The sequence below is a fragment of the Phyllobates terribilis genome, unplaced genomic scaffold (genome assembly GCF_046119375.1).
Source record: "Phyllobates terribilis strain yellow unplaced genomic scaffold, ASM4611937v1 Scaffold_7__3_contigs__length_470593459, whole genome shotgun sequence".
In the NCBI taxonomy this organism is placed as follows: domain Eukaryota; kingdom Metazoa; phylum Chordata; class Amphibia; order Anura; family Dendrobatidae; genus Phyllobates; species Phyllobates terribilis.
The window spans coordinates 425,487,178-425,514,712 of record NW_027362767.1 but is presented as its reverse complement, the minus strand read 5'-3'; the positions used below and the strand labels follow the sequence as shown (position 1 = coordinate 425,514,712).

Below are 27,535 nucleotides of genomic sequence, written 5' to 3'. Positions count from 1 at the left end.
CAGAGTGCCCTACACACAGTATGATGTCCCCACACAGTATAATGCTACCAGAGCACCCTACACACAGTATGATGTCCCCACACAGTATAATGCTACCAGAGTGCCCTACACACAGTATGATGCCCCCAAACAGTATAATGCTACCAGAGGGCCCTACACACAGTATGATGCCCCCACACAGTATAATGCTACCAGAGTGCCCTACACACAGTATGATGCCCCCACACAGTATAATGCTACCAGAGCGCCCTACACACAGTATGATGCCCCCACACAGTATAATGCTACCAGAGGGCCCTACACACAGTATGATACCCCACACAGTATAATGCTAGGAGAGGGCCCTACACACAGTATGATGCCCCCACACAGTATAATGCTATCAGAGTGCCCTACACACAGTATAATGCTACCAGAGGGCCCTGCACACAGTATGATACCCCACACAGTATAATGCTACCAGAGGGCCCTACACACAGTATGATGCCCCCACACAGTATAATGCTACCAGAGGGCCCTGCACACAGTATGATGCCCCCACACAGTATAATGCTACCAGAGGGCCCTACGCACAGTATGATGCCCCCACACAGTATAATGCTACCAGAGGGCCCTACACACAGTATAATGTCCCCACACAGTATAATTCTACCAGAGGGCCCTACACACAGTATAATTCTACCAGAGGGCCCTACACACAGTATAATGCCTCCACACAGTATAATACTACCAGACTGCCCTACACACAGTATGATACCCCACACAGTATAATGCTACCAGAGGGCCCTACACACAGTATGATGCCTCCACACAGTATAATACTACCAGAGGGCCCTACACACAGTATAATGTCCCCACACAGTATAATTCTACCAGAGGGCCCTACACACAGTATAATGCTACCAGAGGGCCCTACACACAGTATAATGCTACCAGAGGGCCCTACACACAGTATGATGCTACCATAGGGCCCTACACACAGTATAATTCTACCAGAGGGCCCTACACACAGTATGATGCCTCCACACAGTATAATACTACCAGAGGGCCCTACACACAGTATAATTCTACCAGAGGGCCCTACACACAGTATGATACCCCACACAGTATAATGCTACCAGACTGCCCTACACACAGTATAATTCTACCAGAGGGCCCTACACACAGTATGATACCCCAGACAGTATAATGCTACCAGAGCGCCCTACACACAGTATAATGCCTCCACACAGTATAATGCTACCAGACTGCCCCACACACAGTATAATGCCCCCACACAGTATAATGCTACCAGAGGGCCCTACACACAGTATAATTCTACCAGAGGGCCCTACACACAGTATGATACCCCAGACAGTATAATGCTACCAGAGCGCCCTACACACAGTATAATGCCTCCACACAGTATAATGCTACCAGAGTGCCCTACACACAGTATAATGCCTCCACACAGTATAATGCTACCAGAGCACCCTACACACAGTATGATGCCCCCACACAGTATAATGCTACCAGAGGGCCCTACACACAGTATGATACCCCACACAGTATAATGCTACCAAAGTGCCCTACACACAGTATAATGCTACCAGAGGGCCCTGCACACAGTATAATGCTACCAGAGGGCCCTGCATACAGTATGATACCCCACACAGTATAATGCTACCAGAGGGCCCTACACACAGTATAATGCTACCAGAGGGCCCTACACACAGTATGATACCCCACACAGTATAATGCTACCAGAGGGCCCTACACACAGTATGATGCCCCCACACAGTATAATGCTACCAGAGGGCCCTACACACAGTATGATGCCCCAACACAGTATAATGCTACCAAAGTGCCCTACACACAGTATAATGCTACCAGAGGGCCCTGCATACAGTATGATACCCCACACAGTATAATGCTACCAGAGGGCCCTACACACAGTATAATTCTACCAGAGGGCCCTACACACAGTATAATTCTACCAGAGGGCCCTACACACAGTATAATGCCTCCACACAGTATAATACTACCAGAGGGCCCTACACACAGTATGATGCCTCCACACAGTATAATACTACCAGAGGGCCCTACACACAGTATAATTCTACCAGAGGGCCCTACACACAGTATAATTCTACCAGAGGGCCCTACACACAGTATAATGCCTCCACACAGTATAATGCTACCAGAGGGCCCTACACACAGTATGATGCCTCCACACAGTATAATTCTACCAGAGGGCCCTACACACAGTATGATGCCCCCACACAGTATAATGCTACCAGAGGGCCCTACACACAGTATAATGCTACCAGAGGGCCCTACACACAGTATGATACCCCACACAGTATAATGCTACCAGAGGGCCCTACACACAGTATAATGTCCCCACACAGTATAATGCTACCAGACTGCCCTACACACAGTATGATGCCCCCACACAGTATAATGCTACCAGAGGGCCCTACACACAGTATGATACCCCACACAGTATAATGCTACCAGAGGGCCCTACACACAGTATGATGCCCCCACACAGTATAATGCTACCAGAGGGCCCTACACACAGTATAATGTCCCCACACAGTATAATTCTACCAGAGCACCCTACACACAGTATGATGCCCCCACACAGTATAATTCTACCAGAGGGCCCTACACACAGTATGATGCCTCCACACAGTATAATACTACCAGAGGGCCCTACACACAGTATAATGTCCCCACATAGTATAATGCTACCAGACTGCCCTACACACAGTATGATGCCCCCACACAGTATAATGCTACCAGAGGGCCCTACACACAGTATGATGCCCCAACACAGTATAATGCTACCAAAGTGCCCTACACACAGTATAATGCCTCCACACAGTATAATGCTACCAGAGCACCCTACACACAGTATGATGCCCCCACACAGTATAATGCTACCAGAGCACCCTACACACAGTATAATGCTACCAGAGGGCCCTACACACAGTATGATGCACCCACACAGTATAATGCTACCAGAGGGCCCTACACACAGTATGATACCCCAACACAGTATAATGCTACCAAAGTGCCCTACACACAGTATAATGCTACCAGAGGGCCCTGCACACAGTATAATGCTACCAGAGGGCCCTGCATACAGTATGATACCCCACACAGTATAATGCTACCAGAGGGCCCTACACACAGTATAATGCTACCAGAGGGCCCTACACACAGTATGATGCCCCCACACAGTATAATGCTACCAGAGGGCCCTACACACAGTATGATACCCCACACAGTATAATGCTAGGAGAGGGCCCTACACACAGTATGATGCCCCCACACAGTATAATGCTATCAGAGTGCCCTACACACAGTATAATGCTACCAGAGGGCCCTGCACACAGTATGATACCCCACACAGTATAATGCTACCAGAGGGCCCTACACACAGTATGATGCCCCCACACAGTATAATGCTACCAGAGGGCCCTGCACACAGTATGATGCCCCCACACAGTATAATGCTACCAGAGGGCCCTACGCACAGTATGATGCCCCCACACAGTATAATGCTACCAGAGGGCCCTACACACAGTATAATGTCCCCACACAGTATAATTCTACCAGAGGGCCCTACACACAGTATAATTCTACCAGAGGGCCCTACACACAGTATAATGCCTCCACACAGTATAATACTACCAGACTGCCCTACACACAGTATGATACCCCACACAGTATAATGCTACCAGAGGGCCCTACACACAGTATGATGCCTCCACACAGTATAATACTACCAGAGGGCCCTACACACAGTATAATGTCCCCACACAGTATAATTCTACCAGAGGGCCCTACACACAGTATAATGCTACCAGAGGGCCCTACACACAGTATAATGCTACCAGAGGGCCCTACACACAGTATGATGCTACCATAGGGCCCTACACACAGTATAATTCTACCAGAGGGCCCTACACACAGTATGATGCCTCCACACAGTATAATACTACCAGAGGGCCCTACACACAGTATAATTCTACCAGAGGGCCCTACACACAGTATGATACCCCACACAGTATAATGCTCCCAGACTGCCCTACACACAGTATAATTCTACCACAGGGCCCTACACACAGTATGATACCCCAGACAGTATAATGCTACCAGAGCGCCCTACACACAGTATAATGCCTCCACACAGTATAATGCTACCAGACTGCTCCACACACAGTATAATGCCCCCACACAGTATAATGCTACCAGAGGGCCCTACACACAGTATAATTCTACCAGAGGGCCCTACACACAGTATGATACCCCAGACAGTATAATGCTACCAGAGCGCCCTACACACAGTATAATGCCTCCACACAGTATAATGCTACCAGAGTGCCCTACACACAGTATAATGCCTCCACACAGTATAATGCTACCAGAGCACCCTACACACAGTATGATGCCCCCACACAGTATAATGCTACCAGAGGGCCCTACACACAGTATGATACCCCACACAGTATAATGCTACCAAAGTGCCCTACACACAGTATAATGCTACCAGAGGGCCCTGCACACAGTATAATGCTACCAGAGGGCCCTGCATACAGTATGATACCCCACACAGTATAATGCTACCAGAGGGCCCTACACACAGTATAATGCTACCAGAGGGCCCTACACACAGTATGATACCCCACACAGTATAATGCTACCAGAGGGCCCTACACACAGTATGATGCCCCCACACAGTATAATGCTACCAGAGGGCCCTACACACAGTATGATGCCCCAACACAGTATAATGCTACCAAAGTGCCCTACACACAGTATAATGCTACCAGAGGGCCCTGCATACAGTATGATACCCCACACAGTATAATGCTACCAGAGGGCCCTACACACAGTATAATTCTACCAGAGGGCCCTACACACAGTATAATTCTACCAGAGGGCCCTACACACAGTATGATGCCTCCACACAGTATAATACTACCAGAGGGCCCTACACACAGTATAATTCTACCAGAGGGCCCTACACACAGTATAATTCTACCAGAGGGCCCTACACACAGTATAATGCCTCCACACAGTATAATGCTACCAGAGGGCCCTACACACAGTATGATGCCTCCACACAGTATAATTCTACCAGAGGGCCCTACACACAGTATGATGCCCCCACACAGTATAATGCTACCAGAGGGCCCTACACACAGTATAATGCTACCAGAGGGCCCTACACACAGTATGATACCCCACACAGTATAATGCTACCAGAGGGCCCTACACACAGTATAATGTCCCCACACAGTATAATGCTACCAGACTGCCCTACACACAGTATGATGCCCCCACACAGTATAATGCTACCAGAGGGCCCTACACACAGTATGATGCCCCCACACAGTATAATGCTACCAGAGGGCCCTACACACAGTATAATGCTACCAGAGGGCCCTGCACACAGTATGATACCCCACACAGTATAATGCTACCAGAGGGCCCTACACACAGTATAATGTCCCCACACAGTATAATTCTACCAGAGCACCCTACACACAGTATGATGCCCCCACACAGTATAATTCTACCAGAGGGCCCTACACACAGTATGATGCCTCCACACAGTATAATACTACCAGAGGGCCCTACACACAGTATAATGTCCCCACATAGTATAATGCTACCAGACTGCCCTACACACAGTATGATGCCCCCACACAGTATAATGCTACCAGAGGGCCCTACACACAGTATGATGCCCCAACACAGTATAATGCTACCAAAGTGCCCTACACACAGTATAATGCCTCCACACAGTATAATGCTACCAGAGCACCCTACACACAGTATGATGCCCCCACACAGTATAATGCTACCAGAGCACCCTACACACAGTATAATGCTACCAGAGGGCCCTACACACAGTATGATGCACCCACACAGTATAATGCTACCAGAGGGCCCTACACACAGTATGATACCCCAACACAGTATAATGCTACCAAAGTGCCCTACACACAGTATAATGCTACCAGAGGGCCCTGCACACAGTATAATGCTACCAGAGGGCCCTGCATACAGTATGATACCCCACACAGTATAATGCTACCAGAGGGCCCTACACACAGTATAATGTCCCCACACAATATAATTCTACCAGAGGACCCTACACACAGTATAATTCTACCAGAGGGCCCTACACACAGTATAATGCCTCCACACAGTATAATTCTACCAGAGGGCCCTACACACAGTATGATGCCCCCACACAGTATAATACTACCAGACTGTCCTACACACAGTATGATGCCTCCACACAGTATAATTCTACCAGAGGGCCCTACACACAGTATGATACCCCACACAGTATAATGCTACCAGAGGGCCCTACACACAGTATAATTCTACCAGAGGGCCCTACACACAGTATAATGCCTCCACACAGTATAATGCTACCAGACTGCCCTACACACAGTATGATGCCTCCACACAGTATAATTCTACCAGAGGGCCCTACACACAGTATAATGCCCCCACACAGTATAATGCTACCAGAGGGCCCTACACACAGTATAATTCTACCAGAGGGCCCTACACACAGTATGATACCCCACACAGTATAATGCTACCAGACTGCCCTACACACAGTATGATACCCCACACAGTATAATTCTACCAGAGCGCCCTACACACAGTATGATGCACCTGTGGCACCCCAGGGGTCTGGTTTCCACAGTAATAGCAATATTATGTCTGAGAGCAGGTGGGAGGTTTCCTGGTCAGACATCCTATGCATGCCACACCTCCTGCCCAGTCCTGGGAGGGGAAGAACTTCCCCTATATAAAGCTGGGGCTGAGGCAGGGTTAGAGAGAAAAAGAGTAGAGAGAAGAAGAGAAGCAGCTTAGGAAAGAAAGATCAGGAGCTCAGTGGGAGCAGTGCTAAAAGGAATCAGGGGCTGGCAGCTGAAGAGCTCGCCCTGATTGAAGAGTTACCACCGGACCCGGAGTCCGAGGCTGTGGGGATTAACCCTGACCCAGCAGCAGAAACCGACCGGCAGGGGATTTCAGGTCCTCTGGCCAAGAAACCCGAAGGCACGGTCACACGCGTGGGACCAGCACCGCCGTCGTGGAGCGGAAGCCACTAGAAGGTCCCGAGTCACCGGCCATACGGGTGAGCACCACACGGTACACTCAGGGACGTGGGCTACCTTTACCCGCCTCTAGCAAGGAAGCCAGAAGAGTACAATTAGTTGGGGAGGCCTACAACTCCGCCTGGCCAAGGGGAATCCCATCTGCTCAAGGACTGACCAGGCCCCGACCGCTAGCCAGTACTCCGGGAGGGTCTGTCTTTGTCACCAGTAAAGACCCTGAACTACACCGCATCGTCTCTGAGTGGTTCCTACTACCCCCATCATCCACGTCGGCTGCCCTGAGGCCATACCCCTCCCGTTGGGGGTTATACCATCCACGCTGCACCATCCTTCCACCGGCCTCAGTGGTCTGCCCTGCAGCGGCAGCTCCATAGCTGCATTCAACGGGTGGCGTAGTCGTCCTACATCTACTGCTAATATACTCAGCCACACAGTTTGACTCCCTGGGCACGGACCGGGTCACCGCCACGAGACTACTACCCCCAACAGGCCCGGCTCCGGGTAGTCCCCGCGTGCGCAACGCTACACCAAGTAGGCCCAGGGGCGCGTCAACTTTGGCGTAGTCGGCAGGATTTCGTGCCCGCAACCACCGGGTACTGCGTGCCTGAAAAAGACTGTTCAAACTTACCAGTGGTGAAGATTCCCGCCATCCGTGGAGGTTTCCCGCCATCCGGCGCCATCTTCTACCTTCTTCCCGCCATCCGCAAAGTTTTCCCGCCATCCGGCGCCATCTTCTGCCTTCTTCCCGCCTTCCGTGGAGTTTTCCCGCCGTTGGACGCCATCTTGAAGACGCCGCGCGGGAAGAAGAGGGGCGTGGACTCCGAAAGCGCGCGAGAACTGAAGCCCCGCCTCACGTCCGGACGTTGCGTAAGGTCCTGGAAGGAGCCCAGCAGACGCCGACGTCACAGGAGCGCGACGGAAGGTCCTCGACCCTGACGATCCACTGCGGAGCCGCGGCCTACGGAAGAGGATCATCGCAAGGTAGGCCACGGTCCACTAGGGGGGGAGAAAGATGTCGGATATGGAGGAGAGCTTCACTGCCTCAACCCCCGCCAGCGCCACCGCTGCTGCAGTCATGCCTTTCACCATGCCCTATATCCCGGGAGCAGCCTGGCTACCCCAGTACTCAGGGGAGTCACATACCCTGAATGACTTTAAAGAAAAGCTGGATAGCCTCTTCCAGGTGTACCCCCTCACAGAAGAGCAAAAAGTGAGCATCCTGGTGGCCCAACTAACCGGGGCAGCCCAAAGGGAGGTAAAGTCCTGGCCACCTGGGAGGAGGACTGTCGCAGGGATATTAACCCGGCTGAAGGACACCTTTGATACCCGCACCTCAGCCGAGATTAAGCTTAGATTCTACGGGTGCAAACAGCGAGCACATGAGAATATAAGGGACTATGCACTAAACCTACAAGAGGCCCTGAGAGCCATTAAGCAGACCGACCCTGACGGCGTGGGAAACGAGGACAGGCTGTTGACCGAACAATTTATAGAGGGACTATATTGCAATGCCCACCGAACCCAGTTGCGGGCAATGGCCTTACAGGATCCTCATCTGGACTTTGCACAGTTCAAGGACAGAGCCATCCGGGTGCTCCGAGAACCGGCACCGGGTGGCGTGGTGACTCACAGGCGCCCTACTACCGCTTACCACCAGGAGGCGGCGCCCTTGTCGGCAGGGCCTGTGGGAGCTGATGCGCAGGCTTTGAACAATGACCCGGCTCCAGACCTGCACCATCAGGTCCAAGAGCTAGCTAAAAGCGTTGCTGCGCTAACCCGAACTGTGCAGTCTTTACAGGTTTCTGCTCCAGGGAAGATCCAGCTGGCATCCGGACCGGAGGACATCCCGTGGCGTCGACCAAGGAGGACCCCACCGGCCAGAGGAAGACCCAGCGACCGATACAACGAGGACGGACAACCCATCTGCCGCCGCTGCAATCAACCCGGACATATGGCAAGGTACTGTCCTTTAAACTGGCACAACTTGGGGTAGAGGGCCAACCCCCAGGAATAAGGTCACCAGGCCCATCGAACTGGCGTGACAAATATGTGGGAGGACGTCCAGTCTTGCCTGTGGTACTGGATGGCATTCCTATGAGTGCCCTACTTGACACCGGGTCACAGGTCACCACCATCCCGTACGTGCTCTTCAAGCAGTACTGGAATGACTCGGATATAACCCGCTACCCAGACGACGACTTGAGTATCATCGCCAGCAATGGTCAACCCGTGCCACAGATCGGATTCAAAGAGATGACCATTAAAATCGGTAGAGTTGAACTGGCAGCACAGGGACTGATCATTGTAGACATTGACAAGCGCGAGAGTCACCCAAAAATAACTCTAGGAACTAATGTGATTGAAAATTGTCTTGCAGAAGTGATTTTCATTTTACAGCAGGTTGCCAAGAACGCCAGCTCCGGCCAGCAGCGAGTGCTCCAAAAAGAGATCCGGGCACTGATGCGACGGCAACAGGTGGAACTCTCCGGTGGTGAGATTGGAAGCGTGAGAATGTGTGACCCTTTCCCTATTGCCATGCCCCCAAAAAGTGAAATGATGATTTGGTGTCGGGCAGCTATTGGTCTAAGAGGTAGAGACTACCAAGCAATGGTAGAACCCGTCTACTCAGACAGTAGCCCCACCATTTTGACAGCACGGGGGGTGGTTGATGTACGCCATGGGAGGGTGCCCGTTCGCATAATAAATATCGGGAAGAGGGAAGTGTACCTGCCCCGGTATGCTACGCTAGCCAAATTGTATACCATCAACCAAAATTCTATACAGTCTGTGGAACCCTTGCCTCCATCTCACCCGGAGGAAGGTAACGGCTCTAAGAAACCAATGGAGGACTGGTGTCAGCAACTACATCTGGGTACTGACTCCACTCCCTCACACCAGAAACAAGGAGTCTATCGGGTGGTTCAAGAGTACGAGAGAGTGTTTAGTAAACACCCGTTAGACTTCGGGCGAGTAAAGGGGGTAGAACACCATATCCCCACGGGAGACCATCCTCCCATAAAGGAGAGATACCGACCCGTACCCCCTGCACACTACCAACACGCCAAGGGGATGCTTAGAGACATGAAGGAGGCTGGGGTAATCAGGGATAGCTGTAGCCCCTGGGCAGCTCCACTAGTCTTGGTTAAAAAGAAAGACAACACCATGAGAATGTGTGTAGATTACCGGAAAATCAACCGTATCACACACAAAGATGCGTACCCCTTACCAAGGATAGAGGAGTCTTTGGCTGCTTTAAAATCTGCTAACTTCTTCTCCACTTTGGATCTCACTAGCGGGTACTGGCAGGTTCCTGTAGCAGAGGCGGACCGGGAGAAGACCGCATTCACCACCCCGATGGGACTTAGCGAGTTTACCTGCATGCCGTTCGGACTCTGCAACGCACCAGGAACCTTCCAGCGATTGATGGAATGCTGTCTGGGACACCGAAACTTTGAGACGGTCCTGTTATACCTGGACGATGTCATCGTCTATTCCAAGACCTACGAGGACCACCTGAAACACCTGGCGGAAGTGTTCGAAGCTCTGGCAAGTTACGGCCTAAAGGTGAAACCCTCCAAGTGTCACCTCCTGAAGCCAAAGGTGCAGTACCTGGGACACGTGGTGAGTGCTGACGGAGTGGCTCCCGACCCTGATAAGATCACCGCAATTAAGGAATGGCCAAGCCCCTCCAGCGTAAAGGAAGTGAGGCAGTTCCTCGGGTTGGTAGGCTACTACCGAAGGTTCATTCCCGGTTTCACCAAAAAGGCAGCTCCTATGCAGGACCTCCTGATAGGCCAGTCCAGGAAGGCCAAGAACCAGAAGCCACCCTTCAGATGGGAGAAGCTGGAAGAAGAGTCCTTCCGCCAGCTGAAGATGGCCCTCACGGGGGATGAAATCCTGGCGTACCCTGATTATAGCCAGCCCTTTATCCTCTACACCGACGCCAGTAACATCGGGCTAGGAGCCGTACTGTCCCAGATCCAGCAGGGGAAGGAACGGGTAATTGCTTACGCCAGCCGAAAACTGCGACCCACCGAAAGAAACCCTGAGAATTACAGCTCATTTAAGCTAGAGTTCCTGGCAGTGGTGTGGGCAGTCACCGAACGCTTTAAGCACTACCTCGCTGCTTCCCGGTTCACCGTGTACACGGATAACAACCCATTGACACACCTGGACACTGCAAGACTCGGTGCCCTAGAGCAGAGATGGATGGCCCGCTTGTCCAACTATGAGTTTACAAATACCGGGCAGGACGCTCCAGTACCAACGCAGACGCCCTGTCCAGGATGCCGAACCTACCGGACGTAGGGGAAGATTCAGAGGAACTGGAAGAAGTTGAACTCCCCGCGTTCCATCGTCATGGGACTATCCAGTATTCCCACCGTGTAAGGAGTAAGCAATCCGCTACGTTCAACCCATTACCTCATTACAACTGGGCGGAGACGCAAGACAGTGACCCTGCCGTCCGACTGGTAAAGGAGATGCTGACTCGGCCAGATGCACGCCTTGACCCAGACGCTCCGGAGGAAGCCAAGCAACTGTGGGCTGAGAAGAGTCGACTGTTCCTTTACAAGGGGAAGTTGTGCCGCAGAATGGTTAACTCCCGGACGCATGAACTAATCTGGCAAGTAGTGGTGCCAAGAAGAGACGCAGCTATGGTGATGGAGGCATACCACGACGGAGCTGGGCACTTCGGATGGAAGAAGCTGGAGTTCCTGCTGCGCGGGCGGTTCCATTGGGTAGGCATGAGAGGAACCATCGAGAGGTGGTGCAGAGACTGTGGCCCATGCAACCTAAGAAGGAGGGACCGTGCCAGCCAGAAGACTCCCCTGCAGTCCATCATCACCAGACAGCCGTTGGAACTGGTAGCCTTGGATCATGTAAAACTGACCCCAAGCAGAAGTGGCTACGTCTACGCGTTAACCATCGTGGATCACTACTCCCGGTTCTTGGTTGTCGTCCCCGTCAAGGACTTAACGGCTCAAACAGCAGCTAGAGCCTTCCAGTAGCACTTCTGCCGTCCGCACGGATACCCGGAGCAGGTGCTGACGGACCAGGGGCCTGCCTTTGAAGCGGAAGTCTTCCAGGAGTTCTGCACCCTGTATGGCTGCCGGAAGATAAGAACAACACCCTATCACCCGCAAACTAATGGACTTTGTGAGAAAATGAACCAGGTGGTGATAGATCTTCTGAAAACATTGCCCCTGGAAGAACGTAGTCTGTGGCCTGAAAAGCTGCCCGACCTGGTGGACCTATACAACCACATCCCTGTAGGTTCCACCAACTGTACCCCGGCTTACCTAATGAGGGCAAGACCTGGTAAGCTTCCTGTTGATCTGGAGATGGGAGTCCTGACACCCGAGGACACTTCACCAGAAGCAGACTGGGACACAGAGAGGCAGCAGCAGTACCGGAAAGTACAGGAGAGCGTGGAGTGAAGTCTCTGTCAAGCTAGGGAAAGACAAGAGAAAACTTACAACCAGTATGCTCCCGCTGTTCCCCTGGTGCCCGGAGAGCAGGTCTTGAAGAGGAAAAGACGGCTCCACAAGTTGGACGACCAGTGGGAGAAGGACCCGTACACCGTACTGCCCTCAAGCCACGACAACCCAAAGATCTGTACAATCAGTAAAGACGGAGGGGAAACCACAGCCATTGTATCCCGGGATCACCTGAAGAAGTGTCCCGAACAGCTACGGAACCCTGAAGAGGAACAAGAAGACCCTCGACCCGTAGAGGAAAGGGAAGATATGGTTAGTACTGTGCTCGGAGACTTCCCTCGGTCTTGGACTCAAGTCAATGGTGCTGTTGTGGTACCCGTCCTCACGTTCTTCCAACCAGCATCCCAAGTGCCTACGGAGACACAGGTAGAGCTGGAAGAACAGCCGGTCCAGGAGGCAGAAGACCCCACACAAGCAGACCAGGAGAATCAACCCTCTGCTTATAGTGAGCCTGCCATACCTCTAGTGAGCCAAAGAGTCCGTAGACGGCTGCCCAGTTTACCCTTGACAGCTCCTACACCCTGTAGCTCAGGACCAGTCAGCCAGCTCCGTAGGTCCACTAGGGTCACTAGAGGCCAGTTGCCCATACGGTGGAGGATCTAAATGTTCAAGCTATTTTATTAATGTTTACCTGTTTATTGTTGCTTGTGTATAATTATGTGTTTCTAGTTATTTGTAGGAGTCTTTGGTGGATTTACCGGGAATCCTTTGTGCATATAGTTGGAGCGTAACCCAGGACGGACTAAAAGACTGATAAGGACTCGGGGCAGGACAGACCCCTACCTGGTTACGTCTCCCTGTTTTGGTGAAATGGACACCTTTGTTTTCCTCAAAAGTTACACCCGGTTGCGGACACGCCGTGACCACCTTATGTGTTGTCTCTACCAGAACGTTATTGTTTATACCTTGTTATGTTTACAAAAGTATGTTTAGTCCCGGAGTACTAAATTTCACTAGGGGGGAATGTGGCACCCCAGGGGTCTGGTTTCCACAGTAATAGCAATATTATGTCTGAGAGCAGGTGGGAGGTTTCCTGGTCAGACATCCTATGCATGCCACACCTCCTGCCCAGTCCTGGGAGGGGAAGAACTTCCCCTATATAAAGCTGGGGCTGAGGCAGGGTTAGAGAGAAAAAGAGTAGAGAGAAGAAGAGAAGCAGCTTAGGAAAGAAAGATCAGGAGCTCAGTGGGAGCAGTGCTAAAAGGAATCAGGGGCTGGCAGCTGAAGAGCTCGCCCTGATTGAAGAGTTACCACCGGACCCGGAGTCCGAGGCTGTGGGGATTAACCCTGACCCAGCAGCAGAAACCGACCGGCAGGGGATTTCAGGTCCTCTGGCCAAGAAACCCGAAGGCACGGTCACACGCGTGGGACCAGCACCGCCGTCGTGGAGCGGAAGCCACTAGAAGGTCCCGAGTCACCGGCCATACGGGTGAGCACCACACGGTACACTCAGGGACGTGGGCTACCTTTACCCGCCTCTAGCAAGGAAGCCAGAAGAGTACAATTAGTTGGGGAGGCCTACAACTCCGCCTGGCCAAGGGGAATCCCATCTGCTCAAGGACTGACCAGGCCCCGACCGCTAGCCAGTACTCCGGGAGGGTCTATCTTTGTCACCAGTAAAGACCCTGAACTACACCGCATCGTCTCTGAGTGGTTCCTACTACCCCCATCATCCACGTCGGCTGCCCTGAGGCCATACCCCTCCCGTTGGGGGTTATACCATCCACGCTGCACCATCCTTCCACCGGCCTCAGCGGTCTGCCCTGCAGCGGCAGCTCCATAGCTGCATTCAACGGGTGGCGTAGTCGTCCTACATCTACTGCTAATATACTCAGCCACACAGTTTGACTCCCTGGGCACGGACCGGGTCACCGCCACGAGACTACTACCCCCAACAGGCCCGGCTCCGGGTAGTCCCCGCGTGCGCAACGCTACACCAAGTAGGCCCAGGGGCGCGTCACACCCACACAGTATAATGCTACCAGACTGCCCTGCACACAGTATGATACCCCCACACAGTATAATGCTACCAGAGGGCCCTACACACAGTATGATACCCCACACAGTATAATTCTACCAGAGGGCCCTACACACAGTATGATGCCCCCACACAGTATAATGCTACCAGAGGGCCCTACACACAGTATAATTCTACCAGAGGGCCCTACACACAGTATGATGCACCCACACAGTATAATGCTACCAGACTGCCCTGCACACAGTATAATGCCCCCACACAGTATAATGCTACCAGAGGGCCCTGCACACAGTATGATGCCTCCACACAGTATAATTCTACCAGAGGGCCCTACACACAGTATGATGCCCCCACACAGTATAATGCTACCAGAGGGCCCTACACACAGTATGATACCCCACACAGTATAATGCTACCAGAGGGCCCTACACACAGTATGATACCCCACACAGTATAATGCTACCAGAGGGCCCTACACACAGTATGATGCCTCCACACAGTATAATACTACCAGAGGGCCCTACACACAGTATAATGTCCCCACACAGTATAATTCTACCAGAGGGCCCTACACACAGTATGATGCCCCCACACAGTATAATTCTACCAGAGGGCCCTACACACAGTATAATGTCCCCACACAGTATAATTCTACCAGAGGGCCCTACACACAGTATGATACCCCACACAGTATAATGTCCCCACACAGTATAATTCTACCAGACTGCCCTGCACACAGTATAATGCCTCCACACAGTATAATGTCCCCACACAGTATAATTCTACCAGAGCGCCCTACACACAGTATAATGCCTCCACACAGTATAATGCTACCAGAAGGCCCTACACACAGTATGATGCCCCCACACAGTATAATGCTACCAGAGCACCCTACACATAGTATGATGCCCCCACACAGTATAATGCTACCAAAGTGCCCTACACACAGTATAATGCTACCAGAGGGCCCTGCATACAGTATAATGCTACCAGAGGGCCCTACACACAGTATAATGCCTCCACACAGTATAATTCTACCAGAAGGCCCTACACACAGTATAATGCCCCCACACAGTATAATTCTACCAGAGGGCCCTACACACAGTATAATGCCTCCAAAGCCCCCCTTACACAGTTTGATTGCCCCACTCCCCCAATGTGCAGCTCCACTGCATTGCGTGGACTGAAGCTCCGCACAGCAGGTGTGATCTAATGACATCATCGCCCCTGCTGCACTAAGACTCAGACATAAAGGCTGAATCCCGGAAGAGGGAGCTGATGGCTCCTCCACCATCGTACTCATTGGCGTCTGGGATTTCTTGATCTTTGGAGGAGACCTCTGTAGCCTTTAATGAAATTGTATTTCCAGGAGAAAATCCCAGACGGGTGCATCCGGCATGGCGATCGTGGATATTACGCTGCTCAGTGGATTCGAACCCAGTGCTCAAGATCTGAACAAGGTGAGTGATGATGACTTGTCCTCCCCTTTGCCCCATGACACTTCTGGCCTGTATGATGTGGCTTCTTTATTCCACCCCCAGCCCTCAGAATTACATCACTTTTATATATTTTTCATTTCGGCATGAGGTTTGTTTCTATTGCTTTTGTTGAGTTGTCTTTTTGGGAGCATAACTTTTTTTTTTTTAGGGGGCAGGAAGGAGAAAACTGCAATTCTGAAATTGTCGTAGTTTTGTATCTAGGTTTATTTTTACGGTGTAAATGACATTAATGTATTTCTGTGAGTCACAACTGTTACCAAACTTCTACTAGATCGGGAGGACCTGCAGGTTGGTCCTCCTTATCTGTCATGCTCTATGGGTATTTTTGATCCTTTTTTTGTTCCTGACAGCTGAAGGATGGTATTGAGAATTACATCAGTCATTACGAGATCCGGGGAGGAAGACTCATCATGTACTTCGATTCGGTATGAAAGTTCTCAAATGAGATAATAATCTCATGGTAACTTATCTTCATCTTTCTAAGAGAGTCCCTTCTGCCCCCCCCCCCACCCCCCGGAAATTTAAAGTCAATAGGTCAAAATTCACATTCTTAAAGGTGCAGGGCCTGAGGGGGTGGAACATGACACAGACTGAAAAAACACCAGAAGGAGGAGCCCTATGACATGCTCCACCCAGGGTTGCCACTAGGAATTTCGGGGCCCCATACTGGCAAAATTTTTGGGCCCCCTTGAGACTCTGCCCAGGCTCCACCTCAGCACCGCCTCCACCCCTCGAACGTTCCACAGTCCTACCGCCTACTCTTGGAAAAACTCTACTTTCTGCACCACGTCCTCACCAATCACACATTAACAGTTCCCATTGAACACCATATCACATACATAGCCAGCAGCTTTTGTTTTGGCCAAAATATTTTTTAAGCCGCCACAACGACAAGGAGACTCTTCTGGGCGGATCCTACTCTACTCTAACCTATTAAACATTTCTTATAATACCCAATACTCTTTTAGGCATATTTTTATTTATCGGAATGTGTCACATACATTTTTTAAAATGACCAATAATACCACTTACAAGGGATAAATACCACCACACTAGGACCATATCACATAATACCACCACATAGTGACCAAATAATACCACATACAAGTGACAAATACCGCCACACCATGACCGTACCACATATTACCACCACATAGTGACCGAATAATACCACATACAAGGGAGAAATACCACCACACCGTGACCAGATCACATATTACCACCAGATGCCCCCCATGTCTCACATTCTGCCCCCCATGTCTCACATTCTACCCCCTATGTCTCCATTCCACCCCCATGTCTCCATTCTGCCCCCCATATCTAAATTCTGCCCCCCCATGTCTCCATTCTGCCCACAATGTCTCACATTCTGCCTCCATGTTTCCATTCTGCCCCCATGTTTTCTGTCCCCAATGTTTTATCCTGCCCCCAATGTCCCCCATGTTTTCATCCTGCCCCCATGTTTTCTGCAGCTGCCCCCAATGTTCCCCATCCTGTCCTGGTGCGGCTTTAAAAAAATAAATAAACAAAAAGAAAGTCTCTTCTTACCTTGTGTCCGCTCCCGCAGTGTCCTGCTCTGCCATCGCCGGAAGCACAATCGCTGGCGCATGGCGGTGACGTCATACACCAGCAACGTGCGAGCTGACGTCAGCCGCCGGCCAACAACTGTGATTGGCTGGCAGCTGTTGAGCTTCCCACACGGCAATAGATTTAAAGTGAACCTGCATCCGAGGACGCAGGTTCACTGAATCGGCAGAATGCTGCCACTCGGGCCCTGTGAGCAGAAGAACGGGGCCCCGACCAGGCCCTCTCTGCTCACCGGGCCCCATACGCCAGTAAGGGCAGTAATGCCCTGATGGCGGCCCTAGCTCCACCCTCAGTGTTACCTGGGGTCTCCTTTTAATCACATCATAGGATCCTATACTCAGAGGTGTGAACATATATTTTTACACAACCCTGTCTGTTCTCCTTCTTCATAGTTTCAATATCCACAATCTTTCATTGAACTTTGACTTTTCTCCTTATTGAAGGTCTCCAACACTAGAGAATGTGTGACCTTCGAGGCTGTCCAGACAGTGACCATCTCCCCCCTGCAGCCGGCCTCTGCCATCTTGTATGATTTCTATGAACCCGGTAAGAGTAACTTACTATAACCAAAGTCTTAAAGCAGACCTGTCAGGTCCCATAATTTATGCAATTTTTGTTACCTGGTGTAAATGGCGCTGTTCTCCTGAATCCGGCGATGTTTTTCTTTTCTTCCTGCGCCCACTCCATTCCTGAGATATGGCCTCCGTTTCTCAGTATAAAAAGACTAGATTTCACTTGTATAAAAAGACTAGATTTTTATAAAGGTTACAGGAGGCCATATCTCAGGAATAGAGAGGCGCGGGAAGAAAAGAAAAAATCATCGGATTTAGGAGAACAACGGCATTTACACCAGGTAAAAAAATTACATCTTTCTAGAGAGTGACAGGTCCTCTATAAAGGGAAGGTCCACTTTTGAGATCCAGACTGCCATGAAGTTTCATTGTATGCATTGACTTCTTGCAGAAAATCAATGCCGAGTGTTCTACGGGGGTCCGGATAAATCCACCATGATAAGCACGCTGTGCTCAGGGGATGTGTGTCAGTGTGCCGAGGGTAAGTGTACTGCTGATATGTGCAAGTATCACGATTCTCTGAAAGCATCTCGTGCGCACTTCTTAAAAAGGTTGTAAGTGGTTTTAGTCCCCAAAACAACGCAGTTGTCCATAGGTTGTGTCTGGTATTGCAACTTAGTGAAGCTGCATGTTTAGATCTCAGTGGGCTTTCCCTCTGAAGCTGCTCTGTGATGCCATTCTGTTTTATACCTCCTCCCTCTCTTTTACTGATATGGTTCAGCAAGCTGTGAACTTTGTGATGAAATTCAGCTTGGTTGCCTCAACACAAGCTGTGTCAGTTATTGCTACTTAGTCCGTGGTTGTGAAGCTTCATATTCAGAGCACAGTGGGCTTTCCCTGTGAAGCTGCTCTCTGACACAGGTCTGTTTTCTCTTCCCCTTCCCCCATTTTACTGATATGACTGTGCAACCTGTGTTTTTTTGTGACAATAGTCAGCTGTGTCCTTCTCATAGGCCGTGTCTGGCATGGCTACTTAGTCCCTGCTTCCGAAGCTGCATGTTCAGAGCACAGTGGGCTTTCCCGGTGAAGCTGCTCTCTGGTTTCTCCCCCTCATTCTCTTTCATTGACACAGCTGCTGTGCTAGCTGAGATTGTTACCATGATATTCAGCTCCATAGCCTCTTCACAGATATTTCATATGTTGTGAGAATAAGGCCACCCCCATATTATGGCAGCAAGTCCCAAACTAACTGCTGGTTTAATAAGCCAAACTAATAGCACCATATCTCATGTTGCAACTAAAACTGGAAGAATTACATGATGCATTTATGTCTCTGAAGGTGAAATGTTTCCCTTTTATCCTTCTCCCATATCTCTGTTTGGCTGTAAGGCTTCTTGCTGTAGCAGGAGCTCCCCCCCCCACTTCTCCGTGTGCAGCAGGAGATTGGATTGCAGTAGGATATAAGATAACCTTATCTGAGTATACAGTGTTATTTTGCCTCATCTAGACCTCCAGCAGTACAACAGATCTGTCATTACCTCACCTACCCTTTAATAATAATTAGATGACTCTGCTCATCCTGTCCCAGTCTCTACAGCAAAGCTGATGCCAGCTACAAAGCTCAGGAGGCTGCCTACTGTGTCTCCTCTAGTGGCCAGAGTGAGAACTGCAATACATAATGATTTTTTTTCATGCAGATTTCTCATTATTTTTTATTACTACACAGGTTCATGCCCCAAGAGGCAACGCTCCCAGGAATTGAAAGGAAAGGGTCGTCAAGACTTTGCCTGTTACAGCCCGAGAGTGGTATTTGGTGAGATGAGTGGCGACGCCATGTATGTTATCATCCCATCGGTACAATCTGAGATTCATTGCATCTTTTCTCCCCAATACAGGATACAGCGTCAATGTGCTGGACATAAAGGTGGTGGACGCATTTACTGTCTACACGGTGAACATTTCCGAGGTTCTGCAGAAACGTAAGTCAATGGCTGCTATCGATGGGCTGTGTGATTGTCATGTAGGCAACATGGGCACTTGCCTAGGGCAACACAGTGTAGGGGGCAGCACATTAATATCTGACTATCTCAGGAATACTAATATAGTGCAGTAAAACCATTATTTAGCAGGTTCTGCAACAGTTTCAAACTCCTGCTTGTTGTCAATGAATTAAAACATTTTTGTTTCCATCCAATAACCTGTCCTGATCATGTCTGGCTGACGCGGGTGCAGAGTCGTCATAAAATACAGGGCTTGTCATATGAGACACTGTAACAAACACTCAGCCAGAGATGATCAGACGCTGTGTACAAACAAGAGTGTTCCTTCCACCGACAGCAAGAAAAGATCTTGAAAAAACAAATATAATCAGCTAATAATAATAATAATAATCTTTATTTTTATATAGCGCCAACATATTCTGCAGCGCTTTAAATACATTATCATGGCTGTCCCCATTGGGGCTCATAGTCTACATTACCTATCAGTATGGCTCTGGAGTGTGGGAGGAAACTGGAGAACCTGGAGGAAACCCACACAAACACGGGGAGAACATACAAACTCCTTGCAGATGTTGAATACAGACACTATTACCTCGTAGAGTGAGACACTTCACAGCTTGATGTAAAACTAGGGATGATATTCTGGAACCCCTATTATCATATACTTCACAGCACTTCTACTGAAATACTCTGCACTGCTGTGGGGCATGGTTTACTTTTTCTCTCCTGTTATGGCGAGTCATTGATGTTGTTCTTACCCATACTTTGATTCTCCCCTTTCAGATTCAGATGAAGCCATCAGCCGAGGAGAGATCAGATACTTTTACCAGCGTTCATCCTGTAAAATGCAGCTTAGTAATAAGGAGTATCTGATCATGGGCCAAGATGGGCAAACCCAGGACGAGAAGGGAAGGTGAGTGGTCATCCTGATGGCGCTGTCATCCCTGATGGTCATCCTGATGGCGCTGTCATCCCTGATTGTAGTCCTGATAGTTCTGTCATCCCTGATGGTCATCCTGATGGTGCTGTCATACCTGATGGTCATCCTCATGACATTGTCATCCCTGATGGCCATCCTGATGGAACTGTCAACTCTGATGGTCATCCTGATGGCGCTGTCATTACTGATGGTCATCCTGATGGCGCTGTGTTATCCCAGAGGGTGGATCCTGATGGTGCTGTCATCCCTGATGGTCTTCCTGATGGTGTTCTTATCCCTGATGGTTATCCTGTTGACGCTGTTATCCTGGTGGCGCTGTCATCCCTGATGGTCATCCTGATGGCGCAGTCATTCCTGATGGAACTGTCAACTCTGATGGTCACCCTGATGGCGCTGTCATTACTGATCGTCATCCTGATGGCGCTGTGTTATCCCAGAGGGTGGATCCTGATGGTGCCGTCATCCCTGATGGTGTTCTTATCCCTGATGGTCATCCTGATGGCGCTATCATCCTGATGGCGCTGTCATCCCTGATGGTCATCCTGATGGTGCTGTCATACCTGATGGTTATCCTGATGGTGCCATCATCCCTGATGGTCATCCTGGTGACGCTGTCATTCCTGATGATCATCCTATTGGTGCTGTCATCCTGATGGCGCTGTCATCCCTGATGGTCATCCTGATGGCGCTGTCATTCCTGATGGTTATCCTGATGGTGCCATCATCCCTGATGGTCATCCTGATGGCGCTGTCATCCCTGATGGTCATCCTGATGGCGCTGTCATACCTGATGGTTATCCTGATGGTGCCATCATCCCTGATGGTCATCCTGATGGCGCTGTCATTCCTGATGATCATCCTATTGGTGCTGTCATCCTGATGGTCATCCTGATGGCGCTGTCATCCCTGATGGTCATCCTGATGGCGCTGTCATTCCTGATGGTTATCCTGATGGTGCCATCATCCCTGATGGTCATCCTGGTGACGATGTCATCCCTGATGGCGCTGTCATCCCTGATGGTCATCCTGATGGCGCTGTTTTCACAGGTTCCTTCCAGTCTTCTTCCCATGTGCCTTTATATCATAAGGAACAGCCAATATGACTGCTATGGGGCCCCAGATGAGTAGGGGCCCATTTCAGATTGGTCTCTCCACCATATTAATTGGTAAGGAAACAGTACAGGAATGTGGAAGATGGGATGGAGTAGCCAAGCCCTCCTGTCACAGCTGGTTGTGGTGGTCTCAAGCAATCACTTCAATGGACTTAATTTTTAAAGGGGTTGGCTCACTGTAACATAGCAGGCGATCACTGCTGAGATTATAGCTGCTGGGACCCCCACCGATCCTGAGGCTCTGGAGTTCCAAGTTTGGATGAAGTGATGGTCCCACCACCACCCCATTCCCTGACTATGGGACTGATGGAGATACCCCAGACTACCATAAAGTCTTATAGTGAGCCAACCCCGTTAATCTGGACTGTTAGACTCCCAGTTCTTATTGGTTCTTCTCCTTGGTTCATCTTATCCTTCCATTCATGTATTTGACTCATCTTCTGTTTCTACCTCAGAATGAGATACTTATTGGAAAGCAACTCATGGATCGAGGAACTGGCTGGGCCTCAAGTATGTAAAGCTACGCGTCACCGGAACGCATGCAACGAAGTGAAGAACTTTATGGATGATTATCGGGAAAATGGATGTAGGTCGTGACCACATGGCGGTATAATGTGACCAGATCGCGGTATAATATGACCATATGGCAACACAGCATGACCAATATGACTGTACAATGTGATTATATAGCGGTATGATGTGATTACATGGATGTATAATGATCACATGGTCATCGGCTCAGTATTATCTCAGCTTCATAGATGTTTTCTTTACTATTTCACTTCAGTTTCTGCAATAAACGACCAATCATGTGACTCTCTTGTGTGATCAATTAATACAGAAGGTTCCGGATTGTCTGAGAGTTCTAGATTCCCAAGGGTCTGATTCATCAGTTTCATTTTTTTCTGAAAAAAATCACTAAAAAAATTACTTCAGGGAAGGTGGAGTATTGACATTTTTTAAAAAGTGGCGATTGATGAATTGGCAGAAAACATCTAATGAGCAATAAATATGCCCACAATTGCAATACTTAAAAAAAAAAACAGGAGGACACATATACAGGTGCATCTACACCAGCAGATGACATGGCTCCCCAAACCATCACTGATCGTGGAAACTTCACACGAGACCTCAAGCAGCTTGGATTGTGTCTCTCCACTCTTCCTCCAGACTCTGGGACCTTGTGGAGTGTGTCAGTGACTGCCTTCTGGACATCTTTCAAGTCAGCAGTCTTCCCCATGATTGTGGAGCCTACTGAAACAGACTATGAGACCTTTTTAAACGCTTAGGAAGCCTTCGCAGGTGTTTTTTGTTAATTATTCTAATTTTCTGAGTTAATGACTATTGTGTTTTCATTGGCTGTAAGCCATAATTATCAACATTAACAGAAATAAACACTTGAAATAGATCACTGTGTTTGTAATGACTCTATATAATATATGAGTTTCACTTTTTGTATTGAAGAACTGAAATAAATAAACTTTTTGGTGATATTCTAATTCAGTGAGATGCACCTGTAAAATAGAATAATTGCAAACTAAAAGAATAAGGCATAAATGAAAAGTGAAAAATACCCAAAAAATAGGGAAAGAGAAAAACCAGGTGCAGATGCAATAATGAAACCCCAAGTACCAACCCCCCTAGAGACACCAGTAGGGGTGATCCACGTTCACACAGTAACCAGACGCCGCTCACCCAGTTATTCTCTTAAATCTTTATTAAAGCAAAATATCGCTCTTTGAAGCATCGGTCGTCTCATGGATATGATCTCAGGCTGTAGAGTGCTGTGTCCTCTTCACCTTTATATAACTTCTTCGTCTTATAAAAAAAATACATGATGGAAACCACAAGAAAAATAATCCCCGGGAGAAGAAGGCAGAACATCACCAGCACCCACACATGGAGGGCGTACACGGAGGGAACGATGTCAGGTTTGGAAGGAGCCGTAAGTGATTTTTCAAATCCTAGAACATCAAGAACAATGAATGAAGACGGGGGAGAAGATCGAGGAGGTCCTGGTGGTCTTCAGTGTTGTCTCCTCGTGGGTCATTTCTTACCTGCATTTTGCGGCTTTTGTTCGCCGTGGCTGCTCTCATTCATGGGCACTGTATTACTGTGGTTGACGTTTTTGCTTTCATGGGTGCTGTGGAGGGAACGATTGGTAGATTCCTGATTGGAGGAGACTCCATCAGGATGTGCGGTGGCGGACGATGAGTGTGATGTGTCTCCAGCCGGAGGAGTAACACTGGTCTGCGACACAAAACATGATAAACCATCCAATAGTCGTGACGTATTCAATCACCCATATCAACAGAAGACCCTCAGCAGATCCTTGGGGGACAACCCAAGATCATGAAACACATCAACCTTAGCAGATCCTTCCTTCCTTCCCACATTTCCTCCTTCCCACCCTCCTTCCTTCCTTCTCACCTTCGTTCCCTCCTTCCTTTCCACCTCCCTCCATGCTTTCTTCCTTCCCACACTCCTTCCTTTCTTACCTTCCTACCCTCTACCTTCCGACCTTCCTACCCTCGTTCCTTCCCACCTTCCTTCTCTTCTTCCTTCCCTCCGTCTTTCCCTCCATCATTCCCACCTGGCTTCCTTCCCATCATCCTTCCTACATTACTTCCCACCTTTCTTCTTACCACATTACTTCCATCCTTCCTTCCTTCCCACATTTCCTCCTTCCCACCCTCCTTCCTTCTCACCTTCGTTCGCTCCTTCCTTTCCACCTCCCTCCATCCTTTCTTCCTTCCCACACTCCTTCCTTTCTTACCTTCCTACCCTCTACCTTCCAACTTTCCTACCCTCGTTCCTTCCCACCTTTCTTCCTTCCCACCCTCCTTCTCACACTTCTCACATTCCTTCCTTTATTCCTTGCGTGTTTCCCAGCTTCCTACCTTCCCTTCTTGCTTCCCTTACTTCCTCCACCATTTTTAGGGTCACATATGGACTTGTGCAGCGACGACTTGGCCAACCATATCTGTACTAGAAAACCTTTGGATGCCCAGCAAGTACAAAAATGATCATCGACTCACCAGATCTTCATCATTGTTGGCGTAAAACTGCTGCTGTGCACAAGATCCATGAATGATCACAAGAACTGGAGAAAGAAGAGCGAGATGTAATGACCCGGTGGGACAGGAGGTCTCTGGTGCACTGTGGGCCGATATGATACTTACGGATCAGGATCCACGCTGGCATCTTCCGTTTACCACTCATTGTGAATGATGGATTCCTGCCAGGCAGGATGGAAGAAATGATTGGAACACGGGCAGCAGCTCACCTTATGATGTCATTGTGATGTCACAGTGCAAGGTGTTCTTTAAAGGGGAAGTGACCGTTATACCAGGAACACATAGGATACTGTATTACATATATAATACATAGCATTAGGGCAAACACTTTGTCTATAACCATTTCTGATGATTCTGGTGACTATTGGAATTAACAAAAAGTCACCCGGTCCCTGCAGAACTTGATTAGTTTCTCCTTAGTTGTTATAACTTTTCTACTATGTTACTAAGACCATACCAGTTTTTGAGAAAAAAATGGGTGACAATGGCTATCGCTGTCATGACAGTTCCCACAGGGGGATGTGTTAAAGGTGTAGTCCAGGGATAGAAAAATAGGTCTACATTGTGGTAGAAACAGCACCACCCCTCTCAACAGGTTGTGTCTGGTATTGCAGCTCAGCTCCATTTACTTCAATAAGGCTCAGTTGTAATACCAGACATAACCTGTGGACGGAAGTGGCGCTGTTTCTGTAAGAAACCGTGGGAGCTTTTTTTAAAATCATGGACAATCCCTTTAAATCTGTTTAGCTATGTAAAGGCATAAAAGGGAAGATATAACTAATAACTATGTATGTGCTATCTAGGCCTAAAGACGTTGGATGACAAAAATTCTGCTGTTCCTATGGGCGTATCTCCTGCCAGTCTGCACATAAAACAGCTCATAATCGTCCTCTAAGCTCCCACAATGCACTGCACATTAGAAACTAGAAACCAGCACTATCTGCTTCAGATGTGACTGGAGAAAAGAAGAAAGTAAGAAAGTTATGATATGGAAACCTTCTCAGCTTCTTTAAAAAAAAAGATCTAATTTAAGCCCCGATTCATCATTTTTTTGGTTTTAGTCACTTTTTGTCTTCTGGTATTAGTTGCCATTTTTTAGCCCAAATTCATCAAAATAAGAGCACGTGGTTCGTGAATTTGGTGCAAAGTCGAACCTGGGCTTTCTTCCTGCCTTGAGCTGTTTTGGTACCAAAAAGTTGCAAAAATTATACAAAACGTTACTCAAAAATACACCAGGCTGGGAGGACTGGAGAGGCGAAACATCAGGAATCGCTAAACGCCGGCCGCTAAGAGGAAAAGACAAAAAACTGGCGCCCACATAAAATAGACTTAAAAAAGGCAGAAAGGCGATGATGCATCGGGGCACCAATGTTTCATTTTTAGGCCTTTTTCCTAGTATCCCCTATAGCTCATTACCGAAACTCCTAAAATATCGTTAGCTAAAGTTTATATTTTCTTTTTTACAGTCGGGTTGTCAGCCGCCTCTGTATCCGGCCAGGTGCATGAGCTGTCAGTATGTAGAAACCCTGCTGACAGTCTCCGCTCACAGCTAAAGCACATGATCCCAGCCGCCTGTATACCACAGTCTATAGCTGTGATCATATCGCAAGTGAGCTGCAATACCAGTGACTGCCTCTGGACAAGGGTGGTGCTGTTTCAACCTCTTTAACTTTCTGGACTATTGGACCTGCTGTAAATCTCCAAACACAAATCCCTAAATGTGTCTGTGAGCAGGACTGGATGTGCACGGGTTGGCGGCAATAATGAGTGTTCCCATTCACTGACATGAAGCGCTGATCTTGAAAAACTTGTACAAAGCATATTAGACGGTCATTCGGCGCCTCATTTATATAGTGGTCACGTTTTACTTTTTCGACCCCTACAATGTTTTTCTTGGGGGTCTACACAGATCTTGCTCCAGCCACAGCGCCCTCCATTGATACATTTCTTTTCTCCATTTTATCCCCCTCCTTTCATAAAGACACTTTATATTTCTGACTATGGTTCCTCCTACTTCCAAACTGAAAGTAACTTGTGTGGAAATCCCCCCTAGGACACAAAGATCAGATTTCTCCACCTACAGGTGGCAGCAGAGCTCAGATCATGATTTAACCCTTTAGGTTACATTTGCCTCTGACTTGTCAGGTACAGTTTTGTTTTGCAGTCCTATGCAAAACCCAAGTATGAGGCTATGTG

The 27,535-nt window shown here is 49.0% G+C and overlaps 1 protein-coding gene across 2 annotated transcripts in view; it reads left to right on the top strand.

The window, feature by feature from the left end:
- Window positions 1–23,670, top strand: part of LOC141155175 (complement C4-like) — a 161,442-nt gene extending 137,772 nt beyond the window's left edge. For both annotated transcript variants that reach the window (XM_073641877.1, XM_073641875.1), the window contains 8 exons: window positions 15,982–16,072; window positions 16,462–16,536; window positions 18,142–18,244; window positions 18,662–18,751; window positions 19,937–20,023; window positions 20,106–20,189; window positions 20,994–21,123; window positions 22,718–23,670. In XM_073641877.1, the coding sequence (XP_073497978.1) occupies window positions 15,982–16,072; window positions 16,462–16,536; window positions 18,142–18,244; window positions 18,662–18,751; window positions 19,937–20,023; window positions 20,106–20,189; window positions 20,994–21,123; window positions 22,718–22,859 (802 nt within the window). In that variant the 3' untranslated portion in view covers window positions 22,860–23,670. The remainder of the gene's footprint in view (window positions 1–15,981; window positions 16,073–16,461; window positions 16,537–18,141; window positions 18,245–18,661; window positions 18,752–19,936; window positions 20,024–20,105; window positions 20,190–20,993; window positions 21,124–22,717) is intronic.
- The last annotated feature ends 3,865 nt before the right edge of the window (window positions 23,671–27,535 follow it).